Here is a 20,745-nt window from a genome sequence, read left to right on the forward strand (position 1 = left end):
TACATTTAGGCCATCGTCCCGATGATTTTTATTATACTCTTTTTCAGTTTAGTTCTTGTTTCCAGTCCACCAAATGATTTTTAGACATGCATTTTTTAAAAACACAATATTCCCTTACAGGTTAATCTATACATTATCATTCTACAAATGTTTGAGGACAACCTATTACGATGCAAATCTTCCGTTTCTTGACGTATAGGGAATGTAAACGTTGGTTTGAGCCACGTCCTATGAGACAAGCGCAGGAAAGTGTTAACGGCTCTCGTGGCACTCTAATAACTCGTGCAATCTGTCATAATTGTTCTGAATTTTTTTGTTGTGCAGAGGTAGAAGCTTTCAGAAAGCCTTTTTGGGTAAGTGGGAGAACCCTTTTTCTTTCCTTTTTTTTTTGAAAGACGCAGCGTCCCTTTTATTTGGTGTGATAAGATTATTAAGAACGTCGTCTTCAAGTCGTTTTGCTGACTCCAGCTAAGTATTGAAGGGATAAGCTTTGTTCCTGTGGCCCAGCACCCTCTTGACGTGGAACTGGTGTGTGTGTGTGTGTGTGTGTGTGTGTGTGTGTGTGTGTGCGCACAGTACTGCATGTGTCTGTGTGTTTAAGCTCTCGCAGCCAATTTCTCGGCTTGAAAACCACATATGCACAGTGTGATTCCATTTTGGTCAAAGCAGGCAGACGCGTCGCTCGTTACAGTGCGATACAAAGCCACTCGTCGGTTCTTTGACAGCATACATTTACTCTGCAGCTGGAGATTTAACCGAAACAAGAAAGTCTGCAGACCAAAAGCTCGGAGTGGGGTCTGTGTATACGTGTATGTGTGTGTGTGTGTCTTCAACAGGTTGTGATTTCTTTATCCCATACAAGAGGAGGCAGAATTTTGTGTAACTTTGGTTTACTGAAAACAGAAATGACCATTAAAGCAACAACACTTTTCTAGATGACATTGGCTGCGACAGGAAACGACGGGACGCAGTCGCCGCAAGAACTACTTCTCTTTAGTGTCAAGAAATACCAGCGTGCGTTATTAGAAAAAGCTGGACACCTATACCGAGTACGCCCGTGCCAAAAACGGTTGAACCTGTATGGTTAAGAAGCTACGAGCCACACGATGAGTATTCGATGTTGGATGGAGTTAAAGCAAATATCACCTAGAAAAGGTTACCTCTCTTTCACCTTAGATATCCTCTTCTGCAATGGCTATTATTATTTGCTTTTACACGGTAACCAAGCCACGTCATCTCATATCAACTTGAAAATTATTTGGCTTCACTAGATATTTTTTTTTAAATGTTTGGTTCGTGGTGTTTTCAGTTTCGGTTTTCAACGCGGCTCGGAGCAAAAACCGCCTGACGGAAATAAGACGTGACATTATTTTTGACAGTCCCACTTAGAACGTTACATATTCACCAGGTTAGAAAGAAAAAAAAGAAAACCCAAAAATCAAAAGAAACAAAGAAAGAATGAAGTTTGATGCGTAAAGCGTAACAAAACGTAAAAAAAATAAACGTCACAACAACACAATGTTTCTGCACTTCCATTGAATACACAAATGTTTTTTTCGTTTTGGTCATGATCCACTTTTACAGGTAGCTGCTCTCTACCAGTCAAATACCACATCGCCTTTTTCTAACCTAAAGTATTTCTGGCAGAAAATCCCCAAAGTGGACGAGTTATCAATTTACAAAATCAGCATTTACGCCCTCCTCCGCCCACATCTCTCTTTCCAAGCGATCATCTTTGTATAGGGCAAAAACGAAACGATCCCAGAGGTTACTTTGAAGGTAGTTTGCAGAACGAAAGCTTCTCTTTGTACGAGTTTAAAGTGGCAGAAGGCGGACCAAAAGGAGTTTTGGCGGCTTTCTGTCTTATAAGCTATTGGCCATTGTTGGCTTTGGTTTCTAGCTGTTGCCTGTGACTGTTTGCAGGTAGACAAAGCTTTCAGAACGAGGAGGTATAAGGAGGAACAGCGAGAAGAAAATTAGGCAGAAATGCATTTGTTTTGTAAATGGTGCTTTTTCACAAACTAGTATTATTATTTTTTCCCCCCAAACTTTTAATCACAAACAGATAATAGACTGGAAGCCGACTTTTTTTTTTTTTATCGTTTTTTTTTTTTTTTTTTGGACAGCTGCAACAACAGTCTTGGTACCGCAGTTCTGGTGTAATTCAGGGAATGGCATTTACAGTTGGTGGTGTCTAAAAAAAAAAGTCGAATTTGGGAAATTAAACGATGATAAAAAATAAAAAAAAAGCTGAAAACAATATACTGGTTTTTTTATTATCGTAGCAACATACAGGCAGTGACACAAATTTCTGAGACTACTCCTGTGCAAATGAGAACAGAGCAACAACTTTGAATTGAACCAGCAATTGTCTCTAGACGTCAACAACTACTGTGGGGTCGGGTTATTCACAAACATAAAACGTCTTCCTTTTTGGCAGTATATGAGGCCGCTAGCTTTCAACGGAACATGACTCGGCTTGTTTTTTTCCCCCACATCCGTGAGTCCATCATCCATGTACTGTACGTGGCCACGCCATCTCTAAAGAAATCTCGGAGAGTTTGTTTTTTTGTTTTGTTTTTTTTAACCAGACAACTCATGCCTGTCGTGTTCGGGGATCCCAAAGGGCTGCAGCAAAGAGTTCCTTTGGGCCGGTCTCCATCCGGATGCATGCTCAATAAATAGTCCCAGTGGTGATAGAGACAAGAGAGAGAGAGTCGGCTGTGTCTGCTTGGGCTGTGGAGTGGTTTCTAGTCTTGAGGGAGGTCTGCGTGGGAGGAACAGTGCGGCCCGGGCGGAGGGACACGTCGGCCAAAAGCCGCGCCCTAGTCACTCGAGGTCCTCCGATAAGTTCCCCTCCTCCAGCTCCCGGTCCTCCTCCAGCTCCGGACTGTGATTGGCCGTCGTCACCAGCGACATGGGGCAGTCGTCGTCGTCCATGTTGAGCGGCTCCTCCTTCACGTGAACGGGCGGCCTGCGACACAATCACATCGACGATAAACTTTAGGGCGTCTGTGCGCTCTGTGACAAATTTCTGCCAAGTGCAAGATCAAAAACTCACCACTTAAGTTTGTCATGTGAAAAATTTAAAGTAACTGGGAAACACCTAGAGTATAAAGACACAATGGGGTATTGCAAATTATTATCACTCAATGAAATCAGAAAAACAGTTTGTGGGCATGAACGCCCTTTGCTGCACATGGAATACACACTGTGGGCGTTCAGCCGGCTGATAAATATTTTGTTGTATCATAAATAACAAGCATACATCAGCCGTTACATGCACTATCCAGCGGACATAACAACCGTGTTGTTTGCGAGACGCTAATTTGACATGATGCCTCACGTCTACTGTAAGTAAGCGCATGAAAATTGCATGAAAAACACGGCCCCTGTAAGGCCGATAAGCTGTGATGTTCCAGACATGTTTGGCATTTAAAAATTTACTGATGACACCAGGTTGAAATACATGAAAAAGGAGAAAGGAGGGGGGGAAAAAAACAGGCCACATGATAAATAATGGAGAATTTCTCATCCCTGAGCCCCTGGAGCAAAGGCAGGAGGAGAGGCTTTTTTATCTAGTTAATAGAAAGCGCAGCCACTCGTTAATATGCAGGGGCCGTGCGTGTCGCTCCTCAAGAGGAAAAACCGGCAGCTAGGTTCTGCCATTAATCAACTTCAGCCCCGGCAGTTCGCTTCGGACACCATGATACATGTTTTTAACTCTAAATGGATGAATATCTTTAGCCACTGTCAATAAGCGGCGGAGCTGGCGGCGAGCGGGACGCCGCTTCGTTCAGAACAACAGGGTAGACCGACACATAAAGTGTTGGGCGACTAACAAGAATAATAATGCTGTCACACACAAACAAGGCATAACATGATCCGGGGCCCGAGTCGGGGAGAGGGTTTTGTGCCACGATGATAAATCTGACAAAACCTAATTATTCCTGACACATCGGATGCATCAGAAAATCCCCGCGGACTTTAAAACAGGAGAATGGGTGGGGGGGGGGGCTTATCAAGTGGTAGTGCGTTAGGACACGTCTCGTAGCCTCTCTCTCTCTCTCTCTCTCCTGGGCTGCCTTCATCAGTGGAAGATGGGGAAGGGGCTTTGAATTTGAAAAGAATTTGAAAAGGTACAGATGACTTTAATATTCAGAACCAAATACTGTAAATTAATATTCTGATGTGGAGGAATAAAGGGAAGAAGGCTGATCTGAGCAGATGAATATTTCTGTTTGTGCCGCTCACATTTACAGAGGCGAAAAGAAAAACACCTCAGCCAGAGGTTAGAGAATCAGAGAAACAATCCAGACTCACTTGAACTGTCGACTGAATGAAAATACTCATTATATAAAACTAAATTCTATTCTGTTGTTGTTGTTTTGATGCTAATGATTGTTTATTGTTAGTTAATGCATCTTAAAGGTGCTGAGATCTGCTCAGATTATTCTTTTACAGAATCCAACCAGTGCTAAGATTGATTGATTAATTGATTGGCTCATTAGGGAAAATCTATAAACTTCTCTGTTTTATTCTTGTACATTTTTAATATTTATTAATATTTTATGGAATAAATAAAAAAACTAATTTACCGAACCCCCTAAAAAGACAAATTAATGATCCACAATGTTAAATAATCGTTAACATTTGTATATATAACGTATGTTTATATCCTTGCTATTTTCATATTTGTACATATAAAACCGCTGCCTAAATTTCTCAATATTCAGGATTCACGATATATGAATTGTAACAAATTTGAATGCAGTTGAATGCAGCTTTGCCAACATTTTTTAATTTCTATTATTTACAACGTCTTCTATAATGACATATTTTTGATGATTTCATCAGAATATTGTCATTAATTGACTATTCCACAAACAATTGGAGGTAAAGGAGGTGTAGTTACAGTTATTAACAACTTCATTATCATGTAAACAATGTCGTGAACATTAACACTGCAGGTAAATGCTAAATAGGGAGCAGTTACCAGGTATGTCTTATGTTTTAGTCATTGCCTGTGCACATGCCAACTACAGAGGATACGTTATCAATCAAATCTTTCAAAAAGATATTGTAAAATAAAATAAATATGTTAAATGCAAAATCAAACCCTCACTGCATTTGTGTGAATGAAGGGAGTCACACCAAGAACAACAAGCCTCATTTAGGAACTGTTGTAATGTTGTCCAGTCGCAATCCTGTTCGTCTATTCGCCAATAATTAACGTTGATAATCAGTGGAATCATCACGTCCATCAACTGTCAAACTGACAGAGCAAAGGTTTTTAAAACGCAGCTCATTACGTGTTTGTGTGGCTCTGGAATGAAAACACGCAGGAGCATCTTCACAGGCCCGAGCTTCCCGACACTTTCAATAAAAGTACGTGGACGAGCCATTTAGCAGTTAATGGCGAGCTGCCATTAGCGAGTCACTCGGGAGAAAACGTTGGATTTTCCGTAATAAATACGTGACGCTGGATGCGTTTGCTCTTGCATCGGATGGGAGATTAGCAACGGCAATCATGCAGAGGTATGTCAGGGATGCAAATAAGGTCATTAGTCCAGGGGGGGCCCTAATGGTGGGTTGGGGTTGGAGGGGAGGCAGGGGTGAGGAGTGTGTGTGTAACATCTCACTGTGATTCATTAATGAACACCAAAGAGGGGCGATCACCAAACAATTACAGGTGACAGCACAAGCCTCTGCTGGTAAAATATAGCGACATTAAAAACATTATTTTTGAATTTATCCGTTTCTGAAGGGAGGTTACTCATTTGCAAATTGGAAAGGCTAATTTTTCACTTGCAGATGTTCTCATATACACTCTACTACTTCCTTTGAGCATACCCCTAAGGGTGTACACGAGTGTATTGCACATGCACACGCGCGCACACCCGCCCGGGGCAATCTGGTTTGTGGTTAAGCAGATAGCATTAACCTTTCGCCATCGGGGGGGGGGGGTTTGTCTAATTGTTGGCTCCACTCGTTTACGCCGTCCTCTCCTGAGAAAGGTGATGTACACTTTTAGTTCGCCACTCCATTATTTAAGCGCGTTCTGGAAAAAGCCAGTCGTGAAAAACACATTTCTTCCATTTTGAGGTTGTCGTGGCTGAGGGAGGGAGGGAGGGATGCATCTCCTCCTCTGCAGCCGCTCATGTCAGTGTCAAGGCCAGAGAGAGGAGGAAGGGGGGAGTCGACGCTGTCCTGTTACTTAAAAGTTAAATGACCTGAGGGAGCAGTAACGCTGGGATTCTGTCCAGAGTCGGGCAGATTTGCTCCACTTAACGCCCTGTTTCAGAGCGGGGTAAACACGTCCAAAGAGATGAGCGTATACAGACGTCTGGTCGAGAGAACCCAACACTCGGAAGCTGGAGTGCATCCTTTATCCATTACAGGAGTGGTTGGGGAGAGTCGGCTGACTTATGCGACACAAGCTTTGATGGCCGGTTGAAGTGTAACGTGTGTGTTTGTCTCAGAATGTGCGGCGAGTGTGTGCGTCTGCTTCGCTGAGTGACATCACGGGCGCAGCTTTGTTTTCCTGAAACTTGCCCGAGATCAATTTTTAAAAATGCTCTCTTTCTCTCTCAGCTCCATTAAAAAACAAGAGATGGGGAAAGGGGGGGGGGGTGAAGATTTTTTTAAAAGTAATGAATGCATAACTCCCTAAATATTAATGGAAACAGCCTTGCATAAAATATAGCAGCTAAACCCCTATAATGCAGACGGTGGTGTAATTAAAGACGAATGTGCAGCAGGGCCTATTTATAGACCCGGAATTAACTGTTATATCCAAAACGTCAGGTGTAAGCAGACTGCCGGTGAAATTAACCACAGCGGAGACAGGAGGAGATTATGATACAATGCATGCTGGGAAAGTGAACCTTGCTCTCAGGTCAGAGTAGGGAGTAAAGGGAAACGCTGCGACTGTGGGTTAAATATCAGGCAATTAAAGTAACAAAGGGCACAAGGACAGTGAGTAGATTCAGTGTAGGAGTGGAGGTGGTGATGGGGGGGAGGGGGGGTTCAACATGTGCTCACATTCTCAAATAAGTACTCATCACACATAACAATGTGTGATGTGTGATTCAGTATATGCTCGTGGCACTTAACCTTTGCAGGTTTTAAAGAGGCACTCGATGCATCATATACTGTGTCGCAGCGAGAGAGCAGGAACGTTCAGGTGTGTGGTAATTAAGGCAGTGGTGATAGCAACTAAAAGTACAGTTATCTTAAAGGAGCAGGGTTTCAAATTCAAAACAACTTTATTTGACCCCGGAGGGAAATTCTAATCAGATTTTATACAATGCTGCAGCTGTGTCTTAGTGAGATGCAAAGTCCTAAAACCATTTTTTAAAAATTTGTATAAATAATTTCCGAAAAAACAACTGCCTTAATTATCATGTATCATGTACACTGTACATGCCTTGATGTGTAGCTCTGATGTGTACACACACACACACACACACACACACACACACACACACACACACACACACACACACACACACACACACACAGGATGCAGTTCAGCTGCAAGCAGGAAACTCACATGTGTACTGGTGGGGAATACCCGGGGCTGCTGTGTCCATTGGTGTCCAGGTGGTCAAGTGAGCCGTTGAGCTCCTCGTGGGCTGACTGCAGCAGGGTCGGGGGGCTGCCACTCAGCGTGCCTGGGGGGCTACCGCCCAGCAATCCTGGCGGGCTACCGCCTAGCAGCCCAGGTGGACTCCCACCTGTCAGCCCGGACGGGTCTCCGCCGAGGAGGCCGTGGCAGCTGCCACCCATCGGGCCCGTGGAGCCGCTGTTCATGAGGCCGGGGGTCCCGAGCAAAGGCAGGGAGGTCTCAGCCAGGGCGGCCTGCAGGTGGAGAGACACAGAGGAGGAATATAGAGTTAGAGATTCAGGAGGAGGGGTGCAGGTGAAAGAGAGGAAGGGAAAAAGAAAGATGGCGAAAGAAAGGAAAGGAAGCAGGTAAAGAGCATGAAGGGGCAGGGAGGGAATGATATTCAAAGTCTTTATATAATAAAAACAGTAATTATTAAAACTCCATCCCAACTTTTCTATTCTGTTGCAGGCTATTTTTCACCCAGTGACACCTTCCTGACAACCACCTCCCCCCAGCTGCCATTCACATGCCCTTGTGTTGTGTGGCTATTAAATAAAAAATAAAAAATCCCCCCCAAAAACTTTACCTCAAAATAATAAAAACTCCTGACACTTTCGCCTGCTGCGCATTAAAGTTATATACAGTGATTAAATTTTTAAAGTTTTTGCCATGAGCACCTCGCCGGCGTACACTATGAAGCCAAATCATTTATGACAGCTTAGATAAATATTAATGCACATGCCCTTGCATTTGCACACGCCGCTATCAATCTAGGGTGGCTGCCACAGCTGAGAGGAAAGGGGAGGAAAGAGAACGGGAAGAACAGACGGGAGGAGCTGCTTCCTGAGTCGACCACAGGGTGGCCTTCTGAGTCCGACAGGAGGGAGGGGAGGAGATGCAGAAACACACGAGCAGGGAGAGGAGGCAGGAAATGGAGTTAAAGGAAAAAAATAAAGTTGTTTTTTTGGAGTCCGCAGCAGCCGCACTCGCTCGACTACCTAAACAGTCGAGCGGCCACCGTGCCCGTCAGATGAATAAACATGCAGAGCACTGAGTCAGAGCTGCTCTCAGGCTTCTGGTTCTCACCTGTAAGCTTGCGTTTAGTGCAGTTCCATAGCCAAGACTGGAGGGCAGGTTCTTGACAAGTGATGGGCTTCTGGAAAAAAAATTAAAATACATATATATATGTATATATATATATATATATATATATATATATAAATAAAATATATCAAATATCAGCAAAGAAAGAGCTAAATGTATAGAAGGGAGAATAAAAAAGTCTATTCAAACAAACAGAGGAAAAAGAAAGAGATGTTTCTGATTTTCTGTGATCTCCCACAAGCCATTGACCTTCACATCTAGATCTAAGCAGCGGTGACGGACGCTCGTACCCTGTGATCTTCTGCGACCTGCGTTTCTGGTACTCCACCTCGTCCACCGTCCACACCGCCCCCTTCACGTTCTCCACGCGCACAAAGCACTTGTGCAGGCTGAGGTTGTGGCGGACAGCGTTCTGCGGGGGAGAGAGGATGACACGGGGGTCAGAGGGATGAGGTAAAAAAAAAAGAATCACATTCATTCATTTTCATTCAAGGCTGGGAAATTGATTTTTCTCTCTCTCTCTTGCATTTTGAACAAAATTCTTAACATTCACACACCATTGATTTAATTAGTAAAAATTGAGTGAGAGCGAATGCTCTTACAAGTCCTGCACACAGTACATATCAATCAGAGTAAGTAGGCTAAAAGGAGGTAATCAGCATAGCGAATGGCTTATGGTGGTGACAGAAGTGGTAATACCGGCCTTGATAATGGTGATGTCAGTAACCCTTTCTGCGCCAGAGCAGCGTTGCTCTTAATGGACACGTCGCTTTAAAAGATGACAGTGTTGCGAGAAAAGAGACAGTCATCAGCAGGTCCTCATGTCAGCGCGAGTGTGTGTGTGTGAGTAACGAGGATTACGCTGAACTGTATCTGACATCTATACGTCCAAATCTTCTCAGCCTAGTCTTGATCGCATGCTCACGTGACATGTTATCTTTTAAATTTAAATTAAATCAGGTCGATATATTTCACACAATAAACCAGTAATTAATTATAAAATAAGAAGCAAACCTATAGGAAGAAAAAAAAACACCTCTTCATATTAATACGACCATATGATAATTAAAACATGCATCAGACTCTACAAATAATAACCTTGGCTTTAATATCGCTGCCTCTCGTATTTATCGTCTCCCTCCGCTCGGAGTGTACGGCTCCTTTCTTCCAAGAAAAAGGGATTCAAAAAAAAAAAAAAAAAAAAAAACTCATAAGCAGATCTCGCATCTGACCTGAAAATCCCAGGATTTGATTGATCTTAATGCCCATGGCTCTGAATATGATAATTTTAATATTAATGAGCAAATGAGCAGTTTTATTATGCATGCTATATAGTTAGAACTAATAAGCTTCTGGGTGAGAGGGAGAAGAAGAGAGTGAGTGAGGGGAGTGAGGTGTGGTGGTGAGAGGGGGGGGTGCAGATCCCTCTTTGGAGCTGATGAGACCGAGCTGAGATATTAAACTACCTTTCATTTCTTTCTTTCTTTTCTTCTCCTTCTTTGTTTTGCTTTAAAACAAATTCTCTGCATTAATCAAATGACGAGCCCGTCGCTGATCATCCCGCTAATGCTTTACTGTGGGAGCTGCAGATGTAAATACATCACCGTGCTTATTGTGCTGACTGGGAGACAAGATATCTCTAATGTCATTGTGATAACATTCCTATTGTATCATAGGAACAGGAGCAACTTTTATCAGGACACGAGGAAAGAGAAGAAAAAAAGGAACGTATGAATAAGGTACATGTTTGTGGTTGTGTTATTTTCTGCCACAAAACCTCTGAGAACGTGTCACAACATTATTACGCAGCAAAACACAGCATCTTACTGTAACCAACAAACTGCAAAAAGGGCACTGCATCTTTTTTTTTTGCATCCCCTCCTGAATCAGTTGATCACACACCCATGTGCTCATTTGCATCCCAAATCCAAATTAATTCACTTTGCTAAATCTAGTGCTTGCGCCACGTCTTGCATGCTGATGAGCGGCTGCTTCAAGTTTTTTCTCTCTCTCCCTCCCTCTCCGCACAGCCACAAAGGCTAAAAGGCAGCTAACGAATGACGCGTAGGGGCCACGGGATGAAACGCGAGGAGACGCTGGCGGCCTGGCGAGGCTTTTCTTTATCAGCAGGCGGACACACTCCGGGTTACAACGTGTGCGGCTGCAGAGACATTTTTTACCATCTTTGTGGAAGCAGACAGGACAATAAAGTTGTCGGGACAGATATACAAATGGGGCCTTTTGTGTGGGTAAATAAAGAGCGCTCCCTTCATGACAGGCCAATTCTCACTCTCCTCCCTGCCTTAGTTCCATATGAACAAACCCTTAACCTCTCTCTTAGACCCGTTTATGTGTTTGTGTGCATGTACGTGTGCACGTGCCTCCGTTCACACAGCCGAGAGCTGGTTAACAGGCAAACAGCCATATTTCTTCCTAATTAACCAATGATATGCGAGGGAAGGTGGTTTCAGGAGTAGGAGGAGGGGTGTCTCCCTTAACAAAAGGTGCTGATGATGGAGTGGCTGCTGTATAATTAGTGCGTCAGAGCCCTCTCCTCTCCAGCGCCGAGCCTCGCTATTAATTGCACCGAATTAGAAAATGATATCTGAGGCAGAATAATTCTTTCAGCTGTCATTTCCAAACAGAGAAGGCAGAGCCGCGGAAAAAATAAATAAGAGGAGAACGGTGCTTTATTCGTTAGAGAGGTCGGGAAGAATGGGAGAGGAGTGCTAATCGCTAGGCGCTGAGCAAATATATGCTTTTCTTCAGTTTTTTGTTATTGACTGCGGCGAGAGGAAGGAGCTGTCGTAGCTGTGGAAGGAAGTGAAAGGTGGAGGTCGCGTGGGGGGGAGGGGGCATGAAAGTTACCTTCCAAGTTGCGGCGTTGCGTCTGAAGTAGGCAAACGTGCGCGTGAACCAGCTGTAGATTTCATTAAGCGTTAACTGCATGTCGGCAGAGTCCATGATAGCCTGGAATGAGATGACATCAAATAATGGTTTACTAACGAGACGACGTAACACACACACACACACACACACACACAGATGCATTGAGGGGGGGGGGGGCGCTGCCATGATTCATGCAGCAATTAATTTTAATCTAATCAGGCAAAGTTAATTTATTTCCCACTCACCTGTCTTATGAGGGTTGCATAAGTAAATGGCGGCCTGACATCTGCGTTCTTATAAAACTCGTAGTTTGGGGCGATCTCTGGAAAAATAAATACTGTGTCACCACCTGAAATAATTGGTAAATTTTTATTCCTTTAGGTATTGCATTTGCTCAAGGTTTCATCAAATTAAGGGGGGGTGGGGGAGGGAGAAACAGGGGAGAGAGGGGAGGGTAAGAAAGGGGTGGGGTTAAAAGGGGGGCACATCAAATCGGCATTTTCCATGTCTAACAAAATGCATTTTTAATTAATCTCTCTCGCGAGAGATCTTAAACACTAATACGTCCACAAAATGAGAACCGTGTTAGTTAGTTAGGCTGAGGTTGAATAATTTATGTGTCTTCACACTAAACACAGAGAGAGTAAATATAAACATCAAAGACGGACCATTTAAAATGCAAAGCTTAATACATGGGATGTCTTAATGTAATAAATATTGTATTTTTCCCCCTCTACCATTATTTGAACTTAATTAACATTCATGTAATATTTATCCACAAAGGAAGTTCTTGTCTATTTACATATAGAGTGATTAAACACAGGCTTTTACAAAACCAACCAGACATCCCACATTGGTGAGACCAACAGCAGTCAGTGGTGGTGTGTGTGTGTTTTATGTCAGAGGACTTGTGTACAAGTGTGAGTACGCTGTGTGTGCACTTTCACATGTGCATGTTGAAAATATACCACAAGACTACTACGGGTCGAGTGCGACTAATAGTAAAGTTCTGAGGGTTGAAAATTCACATGCAATTTGCAATTCATCACATTCATATTTTATTCATTATTCAACAAAATATGTTGATTGACAACAGCTTTCGTGTGTGTGTGTGAGTGTGTGTTTATACTTGATACACTTTCTTTGTGAGGACAGTTTTGAGCATAGACCCTACAAAGTTTGGATATTTTCAAATACTGAGGACATTTCGGCTGGTCCTCACTTTTCAAAGGGCTGAAAGGTTACAGTTAGGGTAACACATTTAGTTGAAATGGTTAAAGTTAGGGTAAAGGTCAAGTGAATGGTTTATGCCAATTGGTGTCCTCACGAAGATTGAAGTACAGTGTTTGTGTACTTGTGAGTAAAACTCAATCGTCTGCACTGGCTGTATGTGTGTGTGTGTCTGTGTTATGTGCAATGCTGAGTAGTTGGTCCTACCTGAAGACAGGGGCATGGAGTATTTGTCCGAGTGGCGTCTGCGCATGGCTCCCATGCTGGGGACGTTCGCTCCTCCAAGTATCGACGGCACCTGGGGCATTGCGGCCATGGGCGTGATGGGTGCCGTGGGCGTGGTGGGCGTCTGAGGTAAGTTCGGTGGCGATGCTGAGGGCAAGTTCTTGGACATGGTGACGCTGGACACCAAGTTGAGCTGAGGTGGGAGGGAGGGATGGATGGAGGAGGGAGGGGTGGAGAGAGGAAGGTGTTATTTTGTGGTTCCTCCGACAGAGTGTCTGCTCTCCTCTAACACAGCTGTGTTTCCACTAACAAGGCTCGTGGAGAGGAGCCAGCCTATCTCCACTAATTACAACCACCAAATTGTATCATAAGAATTCTAATTAGAGCACGCTGTTCAAGATTATCCAACGATCAGCCTCCGTGTTATCCCAGCCCCATCTCTCTTTATCTCTCTATTTATCACTCCCTCCCTCCCTCCCTCCTTCTTTATCTCCGCCACTACGACCACCCGTAATCCTTTTAAACTGAAGCTACGAGGCTCTGCAACCTTTGTTTTCCATTGGTGCCAATTGGTAAACATCCAGAACCAGCCAGGTCCAGATCCACAACATGTGACACTACATTCTGCAATGACAAGGTGAAGCTAAGTTACTATAGTGACAGTCATGTTTTATTTAGTTTTTACTGTTCTCATCCGTGACATCGGTGTTCTTATATTTGTGCTCTGCTTGTTTTCTATTGTTTGCCCTCAATTCTTCAGTTTTTATACTATTATTATTAGTGTAATGAATCTGTGGATGAAACTCGTAATCCAGTCACACACACACACACACACACACACACACACACACACACACACACACACACACACACACACACACACACACTTCTTTATCCCCTCCTCTCCTTCAACATTATGGCCCTGAGTGTTAGTTATGTCTGGCATGGTTGCCAACTGTGTTAACCACCAATCGTCCGGCTCTTTCCACCACTTTTGCATTCGCTTCCCTAAATCTCATGTGAGAGGCTCAAACCGACTGGAAAATTCTTAACTGACCTTTTAGTCCCTGCGCTAATTTAGCTGGAATGGTAATGACGTCGTTACATATTCAAACCAAATTGCCCTAATTGCGACTCTACAAGTGGAATGCATCCGTTGCCCAGAGTTTGAATTAGAGACGACTTGAAAGCTTGAAGGAAACGAGGGGGGGGGAGGCAGTGAGGGAGGGATGTTGGGGGAGAGAGGAGGAGGCATCGGTGGCCATTTGTGGCATGTGTTGATAAATAGGATGAAATGTCAAGTTTGAGAGACTCCGGTGGATGTAGAGGTTTTCAGATGATAATTATCTGCCCACTTAGCTGGAATGAGCTGCTACAGTTATTGGCTGGGACGAGGGCTGGCTGCACAGACAGAGATTAAAGATGAGCGGTGGTGGGATGTAACTAAGTACATTTACTTTGTTACTGTACATAAGTAGATTTTTCATGTATCTTTGCTTCATTAGATTTATTTTCAGGTACTTTTCACTTTTACTCTACTATATATATATATATATATATATATATATATATATATATATATATATATATATATCAGCAAATACCTTTACTTTCTACTCTGCTAGACTGTTGCATTAGGAACACTCAGCAAGTACTTTTACTTTTAATACTTTAATACAAGTAGACCCAGAACATTGGGAGAACAGAACCAGTGTTGATGAGTCAAAACTTATGATTGAATTTAGTCCGACAAATATCTTTTACTATCTCAGCATCATTTTATCTTTGTCTTTCTATTATTCGTTGCTTTGAGGTGCATTATTCTCCATATCTGAATGTTTAACTCATTTTCAAACAAATCCTTAACATCCTATGCTTTGTCAATCACCTTTAAAGAACTTTTAATTACATTACATATATTCCCCAATTGCAACACTTCCGTTAAATGAGTCTGATTAACTATATATACAGCTCATACTAATATTCCAGCTCTGATCTGCCTAAAACAACAATGTAAATAGATGTTAACTACAGCTTTTTGTTCTCTTTTCTCTAAATAGAGTGAAAAAATAGAGTTATATCATGTGCTAATATCCATGTAACAGATCCATGTGCACAAACCTGGAAGTTAACTGTACCTGATGAGTCCAAAAGGAGAATTTAATAAATGCTCAATAAATGCTATATAAAATAAAACTAAATGCTGTCACGGCAACAAGCGCGACATGTTTGCAGCCATGCTGGCAAAGGACACCCTCAAGGTTTGGAAGAGAGACACAGACAAACAGAGAGAGAGAGAGAGATCTGATAATTCAGAACTTGCAGCCTGACTAAATTTGACTCTCATCCATCCGTGCAATGGCCAAAAGGAAGCATTAAATGAAGTGTGACTCAGAGAATAAATGGTGGAGGTGTTTGCCTGGCAGTGGTAACACGTGGGCAAGTCTTGTTTCCTTATAGGCGGAGATGAACTATTTATTTTTTATCAAACAGCTGCATGGTTTCTATTCCACACCTGTGATTTTATCAGGTATATAATGACGCTGCCGTTTGAAATCCACCAACCATCCCTCGTTTTGTTACGTCTACTCACTTTTATACACAAGCGTTTTCCCCTGCGCCAAATCTTCATCCTACCTCCCCTTAGAAAATTTAAAAAAAAACAGGGGAGCCTTAAAACTGAAGACTTAACTGTTCATTTAAGAATTCTGTCTGAATTGCCCCCATCATCAAATGCAATTAGCAGCTCTTTCATGTGTGCTTTATGTAATGCAATACTTCATTAGCATCATTCATTCATATTCAGACGTGGATTATAGGCTGCAAATGCTTTATTGGACGAGATGGAACCAAGCTGCTGGAGTTTTGAAGATTAAAAAAAGAAAAAGACGTCACAGAAAGACAGAAGAGGAGAGAGAGATTGAATTATAAAAAGGGAGTTTGATTCCTTATGGAATTATGGGATAATTATGCTATCTTGTGTTTATCTACATTCTATGATGAGAGGTGATGAGGGAAATTATTCCATTGAAAGTAGGCACTTACTATGCAGCAGAAACACCATAACAATGTTTTGCTCTCAAATATTTCAAAACGTGGGAAATTGGGAGAAAATAATATTTGCACATCATTCAATCTAAAAAGTAAAAGGCGGGAGAAAAAGCATCAAGAGTGACACCATTTTCTTTCTTCGATGACCCCTTTCACAATTTAGTTTTTTTTTCCTTTCTGGAGGCAATTTCAGCAGCAATGTGGGTATTTACGTGAACACCATCTTCGCCACTCGGCTGTAATTTTCAGGTGTTTGTTGTTCAAATGATATATATTCTCAGCTTTCATTCCGTTTGTGAGTGCTCCCGTGGACACCGAGCCAAACAGTCATCAGCGGCCAACAGGTTGTTTTGGCCATTATATCCATCACAAAAGAAATGACCCTGCGTTTTAGACAAGGACTCTGCCGCTCCGCTATCTAATACACTTCCAAACTCTATTGTCCTCTCACCCGATAAGAAGCGAATATAACTTACGCATCACAACTCCCATTCGCCTTCTTTCATCATCTGTCTTTCACTCAAACAACTGCCTGGTGCTTAAACTGTCCATTTTTCTACGTGGAGGCCTGTTTACAGCGGCCGGAGCAATATGCACTCACTGGTTTGGGAGATGACTTAGGTTCCGAGGGCCGCATGTGCAAGTGGGTCATCATCGCCTGAAGACGCTCACGTTCTTTAGAAAGCTGTTTGGAGAGAGAGAAAAGAGGGAGTGTGCATTAGAGTTGATTAGAAGGGGGGGGGGTGAGAGGAGAGAAAACGAGAGGAAGAGGAGAGATGAGGAGACAAGAGGAGAGGAGGAGGAGATGAGGAGAGGAACAGGGGAGGAAGAGAACTGGGAGAGGAAAGGAAAGCTATAGGAGAGGAGAGGATGATGAGCGATGAGGAGACAAGAGGACAGGAAGCAGACAGGAACAGGAGAGGAAAGGAAGAGGAAAGGAGGAGTAGAAGAAAGGAAGAGGAGAAGAGAGGAGAGGAGAGGAGGAGCAGAAGCAAGGAAGAAGAGAGATTGAAAAGGAAAGGAGGAGAAGAAGTAGAGGTGAGGAAAGCTGGGAGAGGAGAGGAGACAAGAGGAAAGGAAAGGAGACGAGAGGAGAGAGAGGAACAGAAGAGGAGAGGAAGAAGAAAGGAAGAGGAGAATATAGGAGAAGAAGATAGGAGAGGAAGAGGAAAGGAAGAGGAGAAACATAGCAAAGGTTTGATATAAACCAAGTGAGAGAAACACAACAGTTCTGCTGGCGCTGTGAGGAGAACACCAGAGGCTTCGGGGGGAGGGAAGAGGGGAGACGGGTGAGACAGGTCAGGCAAAACAAATAGCATTTCATCTTTTTGTCAATAGCAGAATTTAGGTCAGCGAGGCTCTGACAGTAACAAGCTACTTGGGCCATAAATTAGGTGGTCCTGAGTGTCTGCTCAAAGTCCTGTGGACACTGTTAGGGGGTGGAGTGCAGCCAGCAGCTGCTGAGAGGTGAAGAGGTCTTCCAAACAGGGTGCCGGGCGGCCCCGCCTCCCCCGTCCAGTTAGTGGCCCCGGCCATCGCCTATCATCAATCTAATTCACGGGGAGTGACAGGGACTGGACCCTGTGAAAGACTCAGCCCCTGCACACCCTTAATATACACACACACATACACAAGGAAAAACAGACAAGCAAGTGGGCGTGCACACACACGCACAGAGCTGGGCCTCATTACGAGTGATGGCTCTCGTGCAGGAGGAGAAAGAAAAGAAGAGAGGGATGAAGAAATGAAAGAATGTAAGAGAGGAGAAGAAGCAGGACACACAACACAGTAATTGGTCACAGTGAAGAGAGCAAGCTTCGGTAGCTTTGTGTTGGAATGAAAAACAAAACACACAATGAGATCGAGTTGAATAAATAACTTGGATCTGATTTTATTTTCTGTTTTACTAAATCGGGGAGAAGCTGGTGCTCAGGAGGTAGAGCGGGCTGTTCACTGAGCAGAGGGTCGGCGGTTTGATCCCAAAGTGGGCAAGACACTGCGCTTGCAGTGTGTGAGTCTGGGACTTCCATGCACTCTACGAATGTGTGGGTGAATGACAAAACTGTAGTGACAAGCGCTACAAACCATTTACATTTTTTAAACCCACCCTCTGGAGGAGCTGGGCCCAGATTCAACCGTCCTGTCCGAATATTTCCATCCGTCACTGTTTGATCCCACTTTTAAAACATATACACATCTATTTGTCTCTAAAAAGGAAGGCGAGCAGCGGACGCCAGTGCTGAGTAATAATGAGAGCGCTCAATCAGCGTTCTCATTATCTAGCCAGCATGACTTCTTAATAAGGTCACGCTCCACCTACTGAAAATAGTTCCCTCCTTTTGAGCTTTCTTCAGGTGCAAAGTGCAGTTAATTAACACAGCAGACCGGGAGAGATGCGCTCGCTATTAATTGGAAAGAAAAAGAGAAAGCTGAGAAAATAAAGCACACGCTTAATTCAATTAAAACAGCCATAATGGCTTTGGTTGTAAGGCCTGAGGATTCCTTTGTTTAGTGGCTTTGTTGAATCCAGCAGGTCCTGCTTGTCTTGGAAAATATTAAGCGGACCACAATGTGGCCTCACTCTCTCGCTCACACAACTTTAAGAAATAAAGTTTGGACGGGATGATTGGCGACTTAAACAAGAGGTGATTTCACGACAGTAAAATGTGACAACTGTAAAAAGTTTGACTATATGATAAATGGTAAATGGGCTTCATTTATATTGCGCTTTTCAGACATGAACGCTGGAGAGGGCACAATTGGGTCCTTTCTCTGGAGTTTCCCTCCAACACATCAAGAACGCAGCAGGAGGTTCTCTGGTCAGACTGGTCAGGGGTGGCGCAGCAGGGAGGAGGCACGAGGCAGAGATGTTTTTGTTTATGGCACCTCGACACTGGCGTCAGGCCCTTACCGAATAAAGCTCTCGTATCATGTTGTCATTCCAACTAAACATCTTTTTCTGCTTCTTCATACCAAGATATTCATATTCTTTTGGTTTTTTCTCCCGCTGTTTGCTTACATGGGCTCTTTCGGACATTATCCAGAGTTTTTACTGTGGGGCTGGGAGGAGAAACTCCGGAGAATGTCCGCAGCAACTACATTTTTGCCCAACGGCGCTTCAGAATGCAGAGTGGAGATGCCGGGGATTGAACCACAGACCCTTCTAGTTAGTTAGTGGCTTTGTTCCAACTTGTGTCCTGAGATGTTCTTTATTGCAAAAAGGAAAACTTACTTGTATTTCTAGCTGCTGTACGACTTGCATCTGGACTCGACACTGAGCTGTGCTCCGATCGTCGAGGGCGTGTTCATTGTTTAGATGCCTGGAGGGAGGGAGAGAGAGAGAAAGAGAGAGAGAGAGAGGTTATACACCAATTCAAACGTATGTAAACGCCAGCACCACAGCAAATTCTTTTTTAGTATGATCCAAACTGTGGAGGATGATAATTACCGTATCAACTTCACCACTGTTTTGCTTTTAACGATAATATTTCTATACTGAGGCAGTCATCTATAGGATCCTGTTAGGAGCCATTGTTCCACGGTGAAACGAGGTAATTAGAAGTAACATGACGGTGTGTGGTGCCATGTTTAACATGACAATGGGCCCTGTGCCAGTTTAGATGGCTAACTCTGGTGCCACCCCGGGCGCTGCTTTCTCTGCTCAGAATAAAAGATGCCAGCCCAGCAGAACGGCTTTTGTCTCCTTCGTTTACCGAAAACAATGCACGCGATTTAACACCGGCAACATTTGACACACAAAAGCGAGCTCTTCAAACGGAAGGTGCATTATCCAGCGGCAGCAGCAGACATAATAAATGTATCTGGTGTGTTCGCCTCATTAGAAGAAAAAGGCAGCCAGACAGCCATAACAGTCAATGAGGTTTTTTTTGTCTTGATTGGATTTCGTCTATAAGGACACAAAAGAGCTTCACCATTAAGGTAGACCTTTATTCCTGCTACACACACACACATGGAGGAGAAGAAAAAAAACACAGTATACAAATATGGGGAGAAAAAGGGGGTTTCTAAAGTGTTGTGATGCTGGGTAATGAGCCTCTATCTAAATGATCATTGGTGACAAACTCACAAAGCGGGCTTTGAGGAGAAATGCTTATGAAATGCCAGAGCTGCCACTTTATCTCCAGTAATTATAGGTTAGCTTGCAGACCCTTCAATGATCATTTACAGCTCTGCCTCCAGTGCATTAGAGGGAGAACAAAATCTCTCTCCCTGTCTCTGGCTTTCACTTTATCTAAGAACACACACACAAACGCGAAGATTGCTGCGAACACCTAGCAAGTAATACACTCTCCCACCATTCTACTCCGAACCCCCTCACCTAATGTTTATCGGCCACGTGCAAAACAAGACAACTCATCGAGCTGCCTTATCTCGGCCTGCCAATCAAGAGCTGAATAGTACAGTTGCACCTTTTTGAAAAACATCTCATCCTTGCTCGTACTTTTGCGGCCATTCCCGCTCCTTAATGCTCAGAAATGTTTCATTATAAATCAAGAATGAAGTAGCATTAAAAAAAAAGAAAAAAGAAAGAGAGGAGGGGTGCGGATGGATGAGGGATGGCTGCGGAGGAGGGGAGGGACGAGCCGGTGGATTTCTCCAGCCCTGTGCCTAAT

The 20,745-nt window shown here is 43.4% G+C and overlaps 1 protein-coding gene across 15 annotated transcripts in view; it reads right to left on the minus strand.

Annotated features, from left to right (window-relative positions):
* Positions 1-2,255: 2,255 nt before the first annotated feature.
* foxp2 (forkhead box P2) overlaps positions 2,256-20,745 on the minus strand; it is a 103,442-nt gene continuing 84,952 nt past the window's right edge. For 9 of the 15 annotated variants that reach the window (XM_069519384.1, XM_069519379.1, XM_069519377.1 and 6 more), the window contains 10 exons: positions 19,344-19,431; positions 16,713-16,796; positions 13,043-13,253; positions 11,851-11,954; positions 11,585-11,686; positions 9,007-9,128; positions 8,699-8,768; positions 7,556-7,863; positions 3,062-3,106; positions 2,256-2,974 (listed from right to left, as the gene is read on the minus strand). In XM_069519384.1, coding sequence (XP_069375485.1) covers positions 2,830-2,974; positions 3,062-3,106; positions 7,556-7,863; positions 8,699-8,768; positions 9,007-9,128; positions 11,585-11,686; positions 11,851-11,954; positions 13,043-13,253; positions 16,713-16,796; positions 19,344-19,431 — 1,279 coding nt within the window. In that variant the 3' untranslated portion in view covers positions 2,256-2,829. The remainder of the gene's footprint in view (positions 2,975-3,061; positions 3,107-7,555; positions 7,864-8,698; positions 8,769-9,006; positions 9,129-11,584; positions 11,687-11,850; positions 11,955-13,042; positions 13,254-16,712; positions 16,797-19,343; positions 19,432-20,745) is intronic. The other 6 variants (XM_069519381.1, XM_069519380.1, XM_069519383.1 and 3 more) reach the window with 5 other exon arrangements.

This window comes from Paralichthys olivaceus, chromosome 23, assembly GCF_024713975.1.
Source record: "Paralichthys olivaceus isolate ysfri-2021 chromosome 23, ASM2471397v2, whole genome shotgun sequence".
Lineage (NCBI taxonomy): Eukaryota > Metazoa > Chordata > Actinopteri > Pleuronectiformes > Paralichthyidae > Paralichthys > Paralichthys olivaceus.